This window comes from Sarcophilus harrisii, chromosome 5 (assembly GCF_902635505.1).
Source record: "Sarcophilus harrisii chromosome 5, mSarHar1.11, whole genome shotgun sequence".
NCBI lineage: Eukaryota > Metazoa > Chordata > Mammalia > Dasyuromorphia > Dasyuridae > Sarcophilus > Sarcophilus harrisii.
The window spans coordinates 286,346,949-286,361,404 of NC_045430.1; the positions used below are offsets into that span (position 1 = coordinate 286,346,949).

Sequence of the window (14,456 nt, forward strand, 5' to 3'; positions counted from 1 at the left end):
GTTCAGTTCTGCCCTGTGAAGAGCCTGGATTCTACTCCTGCTTCATGAAGAGACAGTGCTCTGCTCACAGTGCTCGTTTGTCCCAAATGGAAATTAAAACATCAATGGAAATGCCGTGGAAGGCTCCGAACTTTCAATTTGTTGGGACAATTCCCTTTATTAAGGGTGACATCCTCCCATGATTGCCTTCATTTCTCCCCTGCTCAGACGTTGCCTTGCAGAAACAAATTGATGAGAGGTGTGTCAGATAATAAGCCTGTGTGAATATTTTGTTTACTTAAGAGACAAAATATATACATATATATACTTACACACACACACACACATACATTCATATAATCAGAAAGGAAGCCTGAGAAGAATAGCTCTAAGAGAAATGAAATGAAAGGAAATTAAAGTATTTTTTTCCACTTAATAGTATTTCATTTTTTCTAGTTACATATTTTTACATGTAGGATTTTTTGTAGGATTGTAGGATTTTTTGGTAGGATTTTCAGTTCCAGTATTTTTCCTTCCTCCCTTCCTCACCTCTTCAAGACAGTAAGCAATCTGATAGAGATTACAAATGTACAATCATTTTAAACATATTTCCATCTTAATCATGTTGCAAAAAAATCAAAGGGGGAAAACCACAAGAAAGAAGGAAAAAAGATGAAAATATTATGCTTCCATCTCCATTCAGTTTCCATAGTTATTTATCTGGATGCAGATAACATTTTCCATCCCAAGTCTCTTGGAATCGACTTGGATTGCTGAATTTCTGAGAAGAGCTAAATTGAGTATTTGTATCTGATAAAATTGGATTCGAGGTTTCTCAACACTAAGTTATATGGGTCAATACACATGATGAGCCCCTAGTTTGAGACATGAAAGGCCAGCAACTTGAGAAGACACAAAGAAGCTAATGACAGAAGCTTCTTCAAGAATCTTAAAACCTCAACACTCGCGTGTACAAAAATGTTTGTGGCAGCAAGTGACGAGGATCTGGAAACTGAGTGGCTGCCCATGATTTATAGAGTGACTGAATAAGTGATGGTATATGAATGTTATGGAATGTTATTATTCGTTAAGAAACAATCAGTAGGAATGGATGTCCATCAGTTGGAGAATGGCTGAATAAATTGTGGTATATGAAAATTATGGAATATTACTGTTCTGTAAGAAATGACCAACAGGATGATTTCAGAAAGGCCTGGAGAGACTTACACGAACTGATGCTGAGTGAAATGAGCAGGACCAGGAGATCATTATATACTTCAACAACAATACTAGATGATGACCAGTTCTGATGGATCAGGCCATCCTCAGCAACAAGATCAACCAAATCATTTCTAATGGAGCAGTAATGAACTGAACTAGCTATACCCAGAAAAAGAACTCTGGGAGATGACTAAAAACCATTACATTGAATTCCCAATCCCTATATTTATGCACACCTGCATTTTTGATTTCCTTCACAAGCTAATTGTACAATATTTCAGAGTCTGATTCTTTTTGTACAGCAAAATAACGTTTTGGTCATGTATACTTATTGTGTATCTAATTTATATTTTAATATATTTAACATCTACTGGTCATCCTGCCATCTAGGGGAGGGGGTGGGGGGGTAAGAGGTGAAAAATTGGAACAAGAGGTTTGGCAATTGTTAATGCTGTAAAGTTACCCATGTATATATCCTGTAAATAAAAGGCTATTAAATAAAAAATAAAAAAAATAAAAAAAAAGAAAGAAACAATCAGTAGGAGGATTTCAGAGAGGCCTGGGGAGACCTACAGGAACCAATGCTGAGTGAAATGAGCAGAACCAGGAATTGTACATGGCAACAAGAATATGCGATCATCAACTGTGGTGAACTTGGCTTTTCTCTGTAATCCCAGTAGATTTGTGATGGAAAGTGTCATTCACATGCAGAGAGAACTGTAGAGACTGATTGTGGATCAAAGCATAGTTTTTCAACTTTTTGGGTTTTTTTCTTTCTTGTGATTTTTCCCTTTTGATCTGATTTTTCTTATTTCAGCAGGCTAAAAATGGAAATATGTTTAAAAGAATTGCACATGTTTAACCTATATTGGATTCCTTGCTGTCTGGGAAGGGAGAGAGGAAGAGAAAATTTTGAAACATAAGGTTTTGCAGAGGTGAATGTTGAAAACACTCCTTGCATATTATTTGGAAAAATCAAATACTATTCAAAAGAAAAAAAAGAATCCAAGACCTCAGAAACCAGAAGAGCACAGAACAAAAAAATGGCCTTGAGTTGAGCATGGCTGAGTAGAGGCAGGCAGGTTTTGTAGTGCATAGAGATGATGTGACTGGAGGAAAGCATTGGTTCCGGGAGCTGACTGGGAGTTGCCATGGGAGGAGACGGCCGAGGACGGGCTGCCTGGTTCTCCAGCATCTTCTATATCCTGAGAGAGGAAACTCTGACATCTTGGAGGACTGTGAGTGAGTGCAGTTGTCCCTCTGTCTCATAGATTAAAAACTTGAAGGGACAGTAGCTACTACATATACCAGAGCACCCTGGACAGCGCCGAGTCGGCCGTATTCGTAGGTGATACTTGTTACATGTTTATCCGCTCCCTCATCCACCAAGATGGATGCACTGGGGATACTTTTCCCCCGGGAGCCTCCACAGCAGCTGGCCTGCAACTTGTCCCATCGGGCAGAAGGGTCCTAAGGCAACTTCACCAGTGGTGGGCCACCTAAGTCTGCAGAGCGTCACCCGGACCTGGGTCTGAATGTCACTTAGAGCGTACCTCTGTGGCGAGGTTCTCACGTGCTGCTGCGCTTGGGTTAAGTGAGAAGGCTGCGCCCAGGAGAGTGTAGTGCTGCAAGGAATCCTGGGTTCAAGTCCTCCTCAGCTACTCACCAGCCAAGAGAATCCAAAGCCACACCGCCATGCTGAGGCTCAGTGCCTCGTCTGCTAAAGGGGGACCATCGTAGCACCTGCCCCCCAGGGCTGTTATGGAACCCAAATGGACCAAGGACAATGTAAGTCAGCCATGGATCTCTCAAGTGCTGAAGCCTCCCATGAGACTGAAGTGCTTCCATGCACGCCCTCCCACACCAACTCCCAGCCCTCCTACCAGGCTCCCAGCAGCCCTTGGAAGCTAGCTCTGTGCAGCGAATGTCATAGGAGCAGTTGGTCATTCTTGGGGTCTTCCACGGAAGCAAGGCTGGGCTCTCAGTGCAGGTCAGGTGCAGACACTAACCAAGTCTGATCCGGTCCAGTCTAGTAAATAAGGGTGACCCATCCTGGGTCATTCTCCTGGCAGGAACCTCATCCCACGCCCATGGCTCATCCCTAAGTAGTCAAAATGCGTTTGCACCCATAAGGGTCTCTAGGCAGTTTTAGTTTATTGCTCGTGCTCTGTACATCCATGAATGGGATGCAAAGCCGTGGGCTGGATTTTTGTCTCCCACAGATTGTGGGCTCACCATGCCATCACAATTCTCCAGGATGTCAGCTTTAACGGGTGACCAGAGGTAGGCTTTCTTTGCCGTCGGCCATGTTCAAACTATTGGCTACGGCTCTCTCCTCAGTAACCAACGCAGTGCCTTGTATACAGTCGGACCTTAATCACTGTGAATTGACTTGGATTGAGTGAATGATTTGTACACACTAAAGTGGGTTAGCTTGGTGTCTTCCTCCGAGGTCAGGTCACATGAAGGTCCTGTCAACCTGGCAATTAGAAGTAAGCTGCTAACGTTCCCTTCTCTACAGAGTTCTAGCTCAATAAGCAAGCGGGGGTTGACAGTGGCTGATGTGGCGTCGTCTCTTCCTGGCGCGCTCCTTACATGGGGGTTAGGGGGGTTCCTCCCTCAGTCTTGTGAATTCTTCTGGTGATTTGAGCAACTTCCAGAAGAAATGGAGAAGTTGCAAAATCTTTTCAAAAGTTAAAGACTGAAGCAAAGCCATGACTTGGGCCAGGTGGGACGGCCGGTTCAGCCTGAGGGGATCTGACTCATGGACAGGATGGCTCCTGGCCATCCCTCTGAATGGGTCCATAGCATCTTCCTCAGTCCGCCCCAGGCTCAAAGTCAGAAGGAGTCGAGCTTCAGTAGGGGAGTTCAGTAAGGCGGGACCTAAAGAATAAGCAAGAGCAGCTGGAAGACAAATGCCAATTTTTCAAAGACTGGAAAATGGCACTGATGGTGACAACTGGCCGGAGCTTCTGCTGGTCCACTCCCCAATCCTTGCCGTGGGTCCCGAACCTCCAGCTCCCTCCACAGCATGACATCTGTTTGTAAGGACTTGTGACAGAAGCTAGAGTTGGGGTCCTTCTACTGGAACCATGAACATCCCTTCCTCTTCGACCTGGAGACCTCAGCTGTCTTGTCCCACCCACCCACTCTCTCCCTGCCACTGTTTCTTTCCTATAACAATGTAATAGACATTTAACAAATATCTTTTTATTCGAGTTGGGTTATTGGATTGTTGATATTGAACCTGTCGTGTGGCAGGAGAACTAAGGTATTACTCCCTTCTGGACTCTGAATTTTAGAAAACACGTTGATCCCACTAAGGAATGAAGGGGTAAGATGGGGGGTGTGATGTCCGTGCCATATGACAATCAGATAAAAGGAACGAAGAATACTTATTTTGCTTGGAGTATTGAGTATCCTATTTTTTCCCAGCAACACGTAAAGAAAATTTTTGATATTCTTTTTTATTTGAGAGACAACTGGGGTTGAGTGACTTGCCCAGGAGCACACAGCAGTGGTCGGAGGCCAGATTTGAACTCAGCTCCTCCTGCCTCCAGGGCCAGTGCTCTATCCCCCGCACCATCCAGCTGCCCCCTCACCATTCATTTTTAAAGAAATTTCAAGTTAGTATTTTCTCCATCCCTCCCTCGCCTCCCTTTCCCGAGAGAGTAAGCAGTTTATGGAAGTTACACAAGTACAATCCTCAGACTACTTTTGTATCGGTCACGTTCCGGAAGAACGTCTCCTGTGAACCTTCCAGGTCCAAGCCCAAGTGCGCCACGCCAAGCTCAACTTTGACCAGCTCAAGAACGACGTCTGTCAAAAAGTGGACCTCCTTGGAGCCAGCAGATGTAACCTCCTGTCCCACATTCTCACAACGTATCAGGTAGCTCCCCAGGTGGGGACGCTGGCGCGGGGGGCGGGCAGGGGGCTTGGCTAGCCAGGAGAAGAGTGGGGGAGACCCAGCGGCACCAGACTGACCGCAAGGACCGTCCCACTCGGCCGGGCTCAAGCCAAGGGGTTTGGGCAGATCGGGCTGGGGGGTCCCTCAGCACAAACCCAGCAAACCCGAAAGCTGGCGCTGGGCGGAGCCGGAGTGCCCTGGGTTTGGCTATTCCCAGACTCTCTCTTTACAGACCACCTTGCTTCACTTCTGGGAGAAAACCTCCCACACTATGGCCGCCATCCACGAAAGTTTCAAAGGCTACCAGCCCTATGAGTTTACTATGCTGAAGGTAAGGACGCGGGGCCCCGTCCCTCATTTTGGCTGAACGCTGGACAGGCTCTCGCTCGGGGCCCACATCTGCCCCAATCCGATCCCAGAACTGTGGGCATTGGGAACTTTTAGCCTCCCACCGGAGCCCTGGCCCACGCTCCCACTCAGCTTAGCTGTCTTGCTGCAGCTCGGCACTCCCAGCGTCCTTGGCGCACCCAGGACACGTCTGCCCCCCCCCCCTCCACTCTATCCATCTGGGGCACAGCGACCACTCCCACTGTAACACTATCACCTCCCGGAGGAGTAGGGAGGGAGCTCAGAGGCTCCTGACTGTGTGAGGATCCTGAGTCTCAGGCCCGACAGTGCCGTGTCCAGCATTCATAATGACTAAGGGCAGTCTGGACTCCCCAGCCTGATGCTGGATTCCCTCAAGCCCCAGCTCGAGAACTTCCAAATGGAAGAGAACCTGTTAGCCCTCACCGAGAACATTCACTGAGAAGAAGTGCTCACTTTGGGGTTTCTCCCATTACTTAAATCAGTGATTCTCTGTGTTGGCCAGGCCAATGGGAGGGGGATGCAAGCGGGGGCCGAGCCCCTGCTTGGGTTGGAGTTCAAGGTTCAGAAGGTCAGAGGAACAGGGTAGCACTGTACTGAGTGGAGGGAGTGGCCCGAAGAGGTGAAAGGGAATTGTGGAAAAGCCAGGGTGCTCAGGCTAGAGAGGGGGTCCCGGGGGATACCCCAAGAAGCCCTAGAAAATAGAGGCCATTCCTGGAATCAAGGATGCTGCTTCTTTGCCCCACATCAGTGGAAGGAAGTATTCAGACTGTCTGCGGGGTGCTTTAGCCCTCCTCTGCCTGCAGGTTCCTCTGTCTGGGGAGCTCCCTTCAATAGTGCAGCCCTGGGAGTGATGCCCTGAGAGGCTGCTGCTGCTACAAGCCCTCACTACTCTCCCCTGTACCCCGGGTGCTGGCTCTGGAGTGGGGGTTGCTCTCCCCACCTCCTGCTGCCCAGTCACCCCAGTCCGTTCCATCCTTAGGAGCCACTCGCTGGATTCTTCCATGTCCACTAGGAAGGGCCCCATGTCATCCCAATGCCGGGAAAGAGTCTGGGCTTCCATATCCCCTCTCCTCCCTCCCCATTCCCTCTCTGTGTGTCTCTGTCTCTCTCCCTCCCCCTCTCCCTCTCTCTCTCTGTCTCTCTCCCTTTCCCGTTTCTCTCTCTCTCTCTTTCCTCTTTCTCTTTCTCTTTCTCTTTCTCTTTCTCTTTCTCTTCTCTTTCTCTTTTCTCTCTCTCTCTCTCTCTCTCTCTCTCTCTCTCTCTCCCTCCCTCCCTCCCTCCCTCCCTCCTCCTCCCTCTCTCTCTCTCTCTCCCTCTCTCTCTCCCTCTCCCTCTCTCTCCCTCCAGATTTCCCTGCAGGCTCTGGCCCAACTGCCCAGCCCAGGTTCTCCCAGCTGCCCCACTGTCCCTCCTCCGTCTTGCCGAGTATGCAGGCGTCTCTGTGTATTTGGGGGCCCCCTTCCTCTCTCACCCACTCCCCAATCCCCTCAGCTCCCACAGGCTCCATGATCTCCAAGCAGACGCTCCCATGTGTCTGGCCCTGGGCTCTGGGGATGTCCCTGTTTATTCCAAACTCCTTCTCCCTGAAATGGAGCTCACCCCTCGGGGCGGCCTCCCCCATGGCCTCCCGTGTCTGGCCCCTTCCGGCCTGGGGTGTGGGCCCCTCCCGCCCCTCCTCAGCTCCTCAGGTCGGGGGTCGCTGCCCTGAGCCCCTCCCCTGCCCCTCTGCTCCCCACTAACACAACCTGGCTATTCCTCAAGCCAGGGGCTGTTTTTCTTTATATTTCTGCACACACTCTCACACACTGTATGTCGGGGCAATGACGTTACTGGCCACGGCCTGACCATTCTCCTTTGGCCCTGAGCTTCAGGCCCTGGTCTCTCCTGGCCACATGGGGCAGGGGCAGGGGCAGAGCCCTCCGGGCACTGGGGCCCCCAGGGCAGAGCCAGGCTCCTCCCCCTTTCCAAGCCCTCCAGGCACTGGGGCCCCCAGGACAGAGCCTCCCCCCCCCAGGTTTCCTCGGAGCCCATGGCTCCGGCTGGATCCCTGGGCTCTGCAGGCCCGGCCAGGGCACTTTGACATCTCTGTATTTCCCCTTTTCCTGTGCCGGGATCGGGATTCAGAGCCTACAGGACCCCGTAAACAAGCTCATTGAAAACGCAGAAAAGAAGGAAGAAGCGCAGCAGGAAAGCTCGGAGAGTGAGGACTCCCAGCAGCCAGACTCGTGAGTGGAGGCTGAGCCTCGGCCCCAGCCTGGGAAGCAGTCCCTGGCCTCTGGGACTTCGGTGGTATTGGGGGGTGGGGGGTCTGTCCTCCGCCAGGCCTTTCCTTGCCTCCTGTTTCCCAGACCGAGGGGACCGGCCCTGGCGGAGGGAAGATTTCTGGGATGGAGGCTGGGAGGCGCATGCAGCAGGTGCTTAATAAGAGATGCTCCCTAGGCGATCGCAGGGACTGAGCGGGCTTTGTGTTCCCTTGCAGGCTGATATCACTGGACGTGGAGAACCCTGACCAGAAATCCGCTTTCCTGAGTAAGTTTTGCCTTCCTTTACCCCCTCAGGGGCCCGGCCGCTCTTGCCCTGCCTTGGATTTTGGGGCGCTCGGGCTTGGGTTTTTCAAAAGTCAAAGGAGAATGGGGGGATCCTGGGAAGGGGGCCCCTGCTCCGGAGGTCAGCCAAGCCACAAAGAAGGCCCCAGAGCCCGAGGAGCCTTCCCAGGAGCGCCCCAGGTGTGCTCTGGGGATCCTTCCTGAAGCAGCTTGTGGCCCCCCTTCTTCCCCCTGCTTCCTCCCCTCCTTTTTGCTCCCCTTTGGGGGGGTGATTGCAGCTGGGGCAGGAGCCTAAAGCCTGCTTCTGCCGCTTGCCTGTGCGGCCTTGGGCCTCGGTGCCCCCAGAGCCCCCCGGAGCTTCCTTCCCGTGGGGGATGCTGGGATTGAGGTGGCCACTGCTCCAGGCTGCTGGGTCCCCCCCCCCCATGCCGGGAGGCACAGGACAGGGATGAGTGTGGGCCAGGGCCTCCAGGACACCCTCTCCCGGGGACTGAGCTTGTGGGGGAACCTCCCCAGTGATGCTTCTGGGGGAGCCACTCCTCTGCCAGCCTGTCACCTTCTCAGGACACCAGGGCGGTCATCCTGTCTGGGACAGTGGCCAGGGGGGACAGGAAGAGGCTGCAGGGGCAGGAGCCAGGCCAGGCACCTGCAGAGCCAAGTGAACAGGCTGTGGGGCCTCCCTGAAGGTCCTGGCCCACCCTCCGAGAGAGCCTGGGCCACCCACAGAGAGCCTGGGCTGCCCCGGGAGAGCCTGGGCCACCCACGGGAGCCTGGGCCACCCACAGAGAGCCTGGGACACCCCGAGAGAGCCTGGGCCACCCACGGGAGCCTGGGCCACCCACAGAGAGCCTGGGCCACCCACGGGAGCCTGGGCCACCCACAGAGAGCCTAGGACACCCACAGGAGCCTAGGCCACTCTGGGAGAGCCTGGGCCGCCCCGAGGGAACCTGGGCCACCCCCGAGAGCCTGGGCCACCCCAAGAGAACCTGGGACACCCCGAGAGAGCCTGGGCCATCCCAAAGGAGCCGGGAGGTCCCTCCAGATCCAGGCCCCATTAGGGCAGAGGCCACTGTAACTGTGTGGAGACCTGGTGCTTAGGGCAGAGCCTGGAACATGGGCCTGGCGTCCTCACCATTGCCTGGGTTGGCAGCCGAGGACAGAACCTTTTGCCAGTTTTGTCCAGTGTCTGCCGGGCCCATTCCTACACCTGCCTGTGTTTCAGGGCTTCTTCCCAGGGGCTCCCTTCCTAAGGCCGGGCGGGGCCGGGCTATGCCCCAAAAAGAGATCCTGCCCGCTGCCCGCTGTGGGACACCCCCCAGGCTAACCCACGCCATGTTCCCAGGGGTTTGGGTGTCCCTTCTGGGCCAAGGTAGTCCCTGGGTACGGTGTCTGTGGGCACTGGGCACCTGGGAGGGGCGGACCATGAGCGTGGCCCAGAGCCCCCAGCTCCCCGGGCATGCGCAGCCCCCCATGAAGCAGCGGGCGCCCCCCAGGAGGCCCCAGTGGGGCACTGAGCAGCCCTCTCGCTCTGATTCCAGCTGAGGACGGGAAGGACGGCTTCTCCACCCTGGAAGGGCAATGTGACCACCTCCAGTGCTCCGGCAGTCGTGAGTAAGGGCCGGGCTCCGGTTGTGGCGTTGGGCAGAGGCCCCTCAGGAAATCGGAGCTGACGGGCTTTTGTTTCTCCCCCTCCCAAGGAGCCATCGAGGAGCTGCTGGACCTGAAGCCCGCGGACACAGGTGAGAGCCGGCACTGCCCAGACGCCTCAGTGGCACAAAGTGGCCTTTTAAGGGGGGGCTTTGTCAGTGCCTGTGACCTGAGCTGGGGAAGGTCGGAGACGGCCCAGCCTCTGCTGCCCCCCCCCAGCTCTGGGCCCTGGCCTCCCCAAGCTTGGCCCTGCCTTGGGGGGGCTGAGAAAGATCAGTGAGCCCTGGGGGCCCCAAAACGTGCTGGGGCCTGACCAGGGACCATCTGGAGGGCTTTCCTGCCTCCGGGCCATCCCAACGTAGGCGTGGGCGGCTCCTGAAGCTCTCTGGCACAGGCTGCCAGGCTGAGGCCGTCCATGGTCAGGTCCCTCAGAGGCTCTGCACCACCCGCCCTGCTCCTCCGGGGTGCCACACTGTGCCCCCCACCCTGCCCCTCTGGGGCTCCACAATGTGCCCACCGCCCTGCCCCTTCGGGACACCCCCCGCCCTACCCCCTGCCCTGCCCTGCCCTGCCCCCTGGGGCTCCACAATGTGCCCCCCACCCTGCTCCTTCGGGACACCTCCCACCCTGTCCCTCCCGGGTGCCACACTGTGCCCTCCACCCTGCCCCTCTGGGGCTCCACAATGTGCCCCCCGCCCTGCCCCCTGCACCCCCCTGCCCTGCCCCCTGGGGCTCTACAATGTGCCCCCCACCCTGCCCCTTCGGGACACCCCCCGCCCTGCCCCTCTGGGGTGCCACACTGTGCCCCCCACCCTGCCCCTTTGGGACACCCCCCACCCTGCCCCTCCCAGGCGCCACAATGTACCCCCGCCCTGTCCCTGCACCCCCCCCGCCCTACCCCTCCCGGGCGCCGCACTGGGCTGCGGGTGGGAGGCAGGGGAGGCCGGGGCACCCAGCCAGGACAGAAAGGCCGTCTCTTGGCCTCCTCCCTGGATGTGCCGGGGGGCACGTGATGGGCCTGCCTGTGGTCCGTGGGTAGAGGGCGAGGGTCCCAGCCAGTCTCTCCAGGGGGGCTCAGCAGCTTTTGCCATGGGGGCGCTTGTGCCTCTCACATTCCCCAAAGGCCGCCATGACCTTCCTGGGGTGGTAGGACCAGTAGAGAGCAGGCAGATGGCACAGGTGCCCCTGCCCTCCGCACGCATGTCTGGTTCAGCAGCCATGGGCAGTCGGCCGTCCCTGTGTGACGCCATCTTGGCTGCATCCCACCAGAAGAGCTGGGGTCCTGCTGGGCTTCGGCCCGTCGGCGCACACCCGGGGCCTGTGTCTGGCTGCGGACGCAGCGTGGCTGAGGGCCCCGCCACAGGGAGGCGGGCTGAAGGCGCAGTGAGCCTTAGGGAGGACATGACTGTCCCCTTTTCCGTCTGGTCGTGGTGGGCGACAGCGGGAGCCGTGGCAGAGGCAACGGAGGCTCCTTCCCCCCTGCGGCAGTCCCGGTGGGGGTGGGCTGCCTCGGCATCGGGAGGAAGAAGAGCCCCAGCCGAGCCTGAGGGAGGGGTCCTCCTGAGAAGAGTAGCACCCAGGGCTTCTCAAGCCCCTCTGAGGCTCTCCTGATGGTCTCGGCACCCTGGGCAGCCGCCTTCATGAGGGGTCTCCAGCCTTGGCGGGAGCCCGGCAGCGGCTCTTGGGCAAGCTCGGTTCTGGGGATGGACAGGCGGCCATTCCCCTGCTGCCCCCTGGTGCCGCCCACGGCAGGCCAGCGGACCAGGGGTGGAACAGGGCCCAAGGTCTGCTTGCTCCTGCCCCCCTTGCCCAGACCAGCATCCCCCGGCCAGGGCTCCATCACCTTTGTTTCCAGGGGGTGGATCTGACAGAGGAAGAAGCTGAAAGTTACAGCGGGGCCGTGGCGATTGTCTGAGGGGGCTCCTTCTCCGAGCTCTTTCCTGAGAGTGCCACGGTGCTTTTGTTTCTGCTGCGGTGCATCCTGGGAGATGCAAGCCACGGTTTTGTAAAAGGGGGCGCTGGGGAGGAGAGTCCTTGAGAATCCTTAGAAGGTCAGGGGGTCTTCGGGAAGCGCTGCTCTAAAGGCGATGGAGGTTCTGCCCTGGGCCTGGGGCTGCGGAGCCAAGGAAGTCCCCCTTGGCCCACAGAAGGCCTGAGCCTGGAGGAGAAGCTGGAGGAGGGTGGGGAGGAGGAGGGTGGGGAGGAGGAGGGTGGGGAGGAGCGCTTTCCAGGCATGGAACACAGCCTGCTCAGAGGCTGGGAGGCTGGAGACGGAAGGAACATGTGCCTGTCGGATACTTTGCAGGTTCCTCGGAGTCGGAAGTGAGTGAGAAGGACGACATGCAGCTGCTCAACGAGATCCTCAACGCGTCGTCCCTGGACGAGGGGGACTTCAGCAAAGAGTGGACGGCTGTCTTTGGGGATCAGCAGATCCCCGAGCCCACAGCCATGTCCGCACAGGGAGAGCCGGAGCCCGGGCCCCCTGCGTCCTCCAGTTTCCTCCCTTCCCAGCTCCTGGACAAGAATATGCATGACTTGCAGTCATCCCTGCAAGGTCAGTGTCCCAGCTGCCTTTGGGGGACAGAAGAGCCCCAGGCCCCTCCCCACGGCCACGGCCACAAGAATCAGAATCGCTTTCTGGGTCATTAGATTTAAAATGTTCCTCAAGGTTTTCTCCCCTCATCAGCTCATCTCTTAAGCCAAGGCCGTGCCAGGCCGGACAGGGCAGGCGGGCCTGGACAGGGCAGCTGGACCAGACAGGGCAGCCAGGCTCAGATGGGGCAGCTGGGCCGGACAGGGCAGCTGGGCCCTTGCCCCGAGGGGAAGCAGCAGGGAAAGCCGAGGGCTGGCCAGGGGTGGGAAGGCAGAGTCAGAGCAAGAAAAGCTGGGGGTCAAGTCAGTGGACATTTATTTGGCACCGACTTTGTGCCAGACTCCAGGCTAAGTTAATGGGGGTGCAAAGGCAGGACCCTCATCCCTGCTCTGGAGGAGCTCACTTTTAATGGGGGAGACAACCCCCTGGGAAGAGGGAGAACACGATCATCTCAGAGGGGTCGTCTCCCTTGGGGAGTCAGGCTGGAGGAAGCCTGGGAAGTGGTGAGTGCGGCTTGAAGGCAACAAGGAGCCTCCTGCCCAGGAAGCCGCCGGCGGCTTCCTCTCCCTCCGGGAGAGGGGGCTGAGGAAAGGGCGGGTGCAGAGCGAGGCAGACCCTCGCCGCCCTGCCCAACACAGGGCCCTTGTGGGATTTCAGGCTGGAGAGAGAGCCCAGGGGGCCCTCCGTCCATCTGGAAGGCAGCCGGGACCCCCAAGCCCTTGAGCCAGAGCAGCAGCTTGGCCCCTGTGAAAGGTGAGTGGGGGGGGGCGACTGAGCCCTCTGACCTTCCCGCCTACTCAGGGACCCTCGTGGTGGGTTCCACTGGCCCTGGCCCTCCTGGCCTTGGTTCCCCCAGCCCCAGCAAGGGCCCTCAGGCTCGCGTGGAGAGCCCCCCACCCCGGCCCCTTCCAGCCCTGACTGGATGACCCAGGGCCCCCTCCCGAAGGGCACTTAGCGGCCGGGCCCCTGAGCTCAGTTTCTTCCTCTAATGGCAGTTACCCTTCTCCCCGGCAGGGAGGGCACAGGGGAGGGCAGGAGGGAGGGAGGGCACAGGGGAGGGCAGGAGGGAGGGAGGGCACAGGGGAGGGCAGGAGGGAGGGAGGGCACAGGGGAGGGCAGGAGGGAGGGAGGGCACAGGGGAGGGCAGGAGGGAGGGAGGACCCGACTGGGGGTGGGCGGGGGAGGGGGGGAGGCGAGGGCGGAGGGTCCCTGGGCCGACGGTCCGCCTCCTCCCCCAGAGCCCGAGAAGAGCGCCCGCGATCTCACCGCCTGGTTCAGCCTCTTTGCCGACCTGGACCCGCTGTCCAACCCGGACGCCGTGGGGAAGACGGACAAGGAGCACGAGCTGCTCAATGCCTGAGGGCCCGGGCAGGACCGGGCGGGCCCCGCCGCCACTGCCGCCGCCCCGCGGGTCGTGTCTGCGCCGCGACAATAAAAGGGGAGGCTGAGAAGCCCTTTTAACCAGGGCCGCGGGTGCTTCCTGGGGGCCGGGGCGCCGGGAGCCGGGAGAGACGCGGGGAGACCCGGGGAGATGCGGGGAGGCCTGGGGAGCGGGGAAAGGCGGAGAGACCAGAGGCGCCGCCTGCGGCCCCGGGCACTGCCCTTGGCCAGGGCTGCCAGGCCCGGGGGCCCCGCCCGGCCAAGGGAGACAAAGCGGGCCCCTCCCTGGGGGACAAGGGAGCCCCCGGGGGCCGGAGCAGCCCCCGCGCCGCTTCTAGGCCCGGCTCCCTCCGAGCCCGGCGGGGGGCGCACCAGGGGTGCTGACCGGCGGGCGGCCGGGCACGTCCCGCCCGGAGGGGCCGGTCCCGGTGACACCTCGGATCCCAGCGCCTGCCCCGCCTAGCACGGGAGCGGGGAGCCCAGGTCCGAGGGCGGGGGGGCTGAGCCGGGAAAGGGGGGCCCTTCCCAGCCGGGCACCGCACGAGCCGGGGGGGAGGGGCCCGGACGGGGAGGGGGGGCGGGGTAGGGCAGGATCCGCCCCCACGCAGGAGCGGAGCGGCCCCTGGGCTTTAGTGGGAGCACGGGGAGGGGGGGGAAATGGGAGTGGGGGAGGGGGGGGGGGGAGGGAAGCCAAGGGCCCCACCCAGCCCCCCGCCCCCCAGAACGAGCCCGCCTGGGGCCCCCGGCCCAACCCTAACCCCCCTGGGCCTGGGGCTGGCCTGCCACCTCCTGGGGGAGGCAGGATGGCGGGAGG

At 58.4% G+C, this 14,456-nt stretch overlaps 1 protein-coding gene across 1 annotated transcript in view; it reads left to right on the forward strand.

Moving 5' to 3' along the window:
• Positions 1 to 13,685, forward strand: part of ICA1 (islet cell autoantigen 1) — a 35,019-nt gene extending 21,334 nt beyond the window's left edge. Inside the window, 11 exon segments of the mRNA XM_031940747.1 lie at positions 982 to 995; positions 2,803 to 2,822; positions 4,941 to 5,089; positions 5,340 to 5,438; positions 7,601 to 7,701; positions 7,956 to 8,005; positions 9,561 to 9,629; positions 9,720 to 9,761; positions 11,975 to 12,223; positions 12,920 to 13,015; positions 13,501 to 13,685. Coding sequence (XP_031796607.1) covers positions 982 to 995; positions 2,803 to 2,822; positions 4,941 to 5,089; positions 5,340 to 5,438; positions 7,601 to 7,701; positions 7,956 to 8,005; positions 9,561 to 9,629; positions 9,720 to 9,761; positions 11,975 to 12,223; positions 12,920 to 13,015; positions 13,501 to 13,622 — 1,011 coding nt within the window. The 3' untranslated portion in view covers positions 13,623 to 13,685.
• The last annotated feature ends 771 nt before the right edge of the window (positions 13,686 to 14,456 follow it).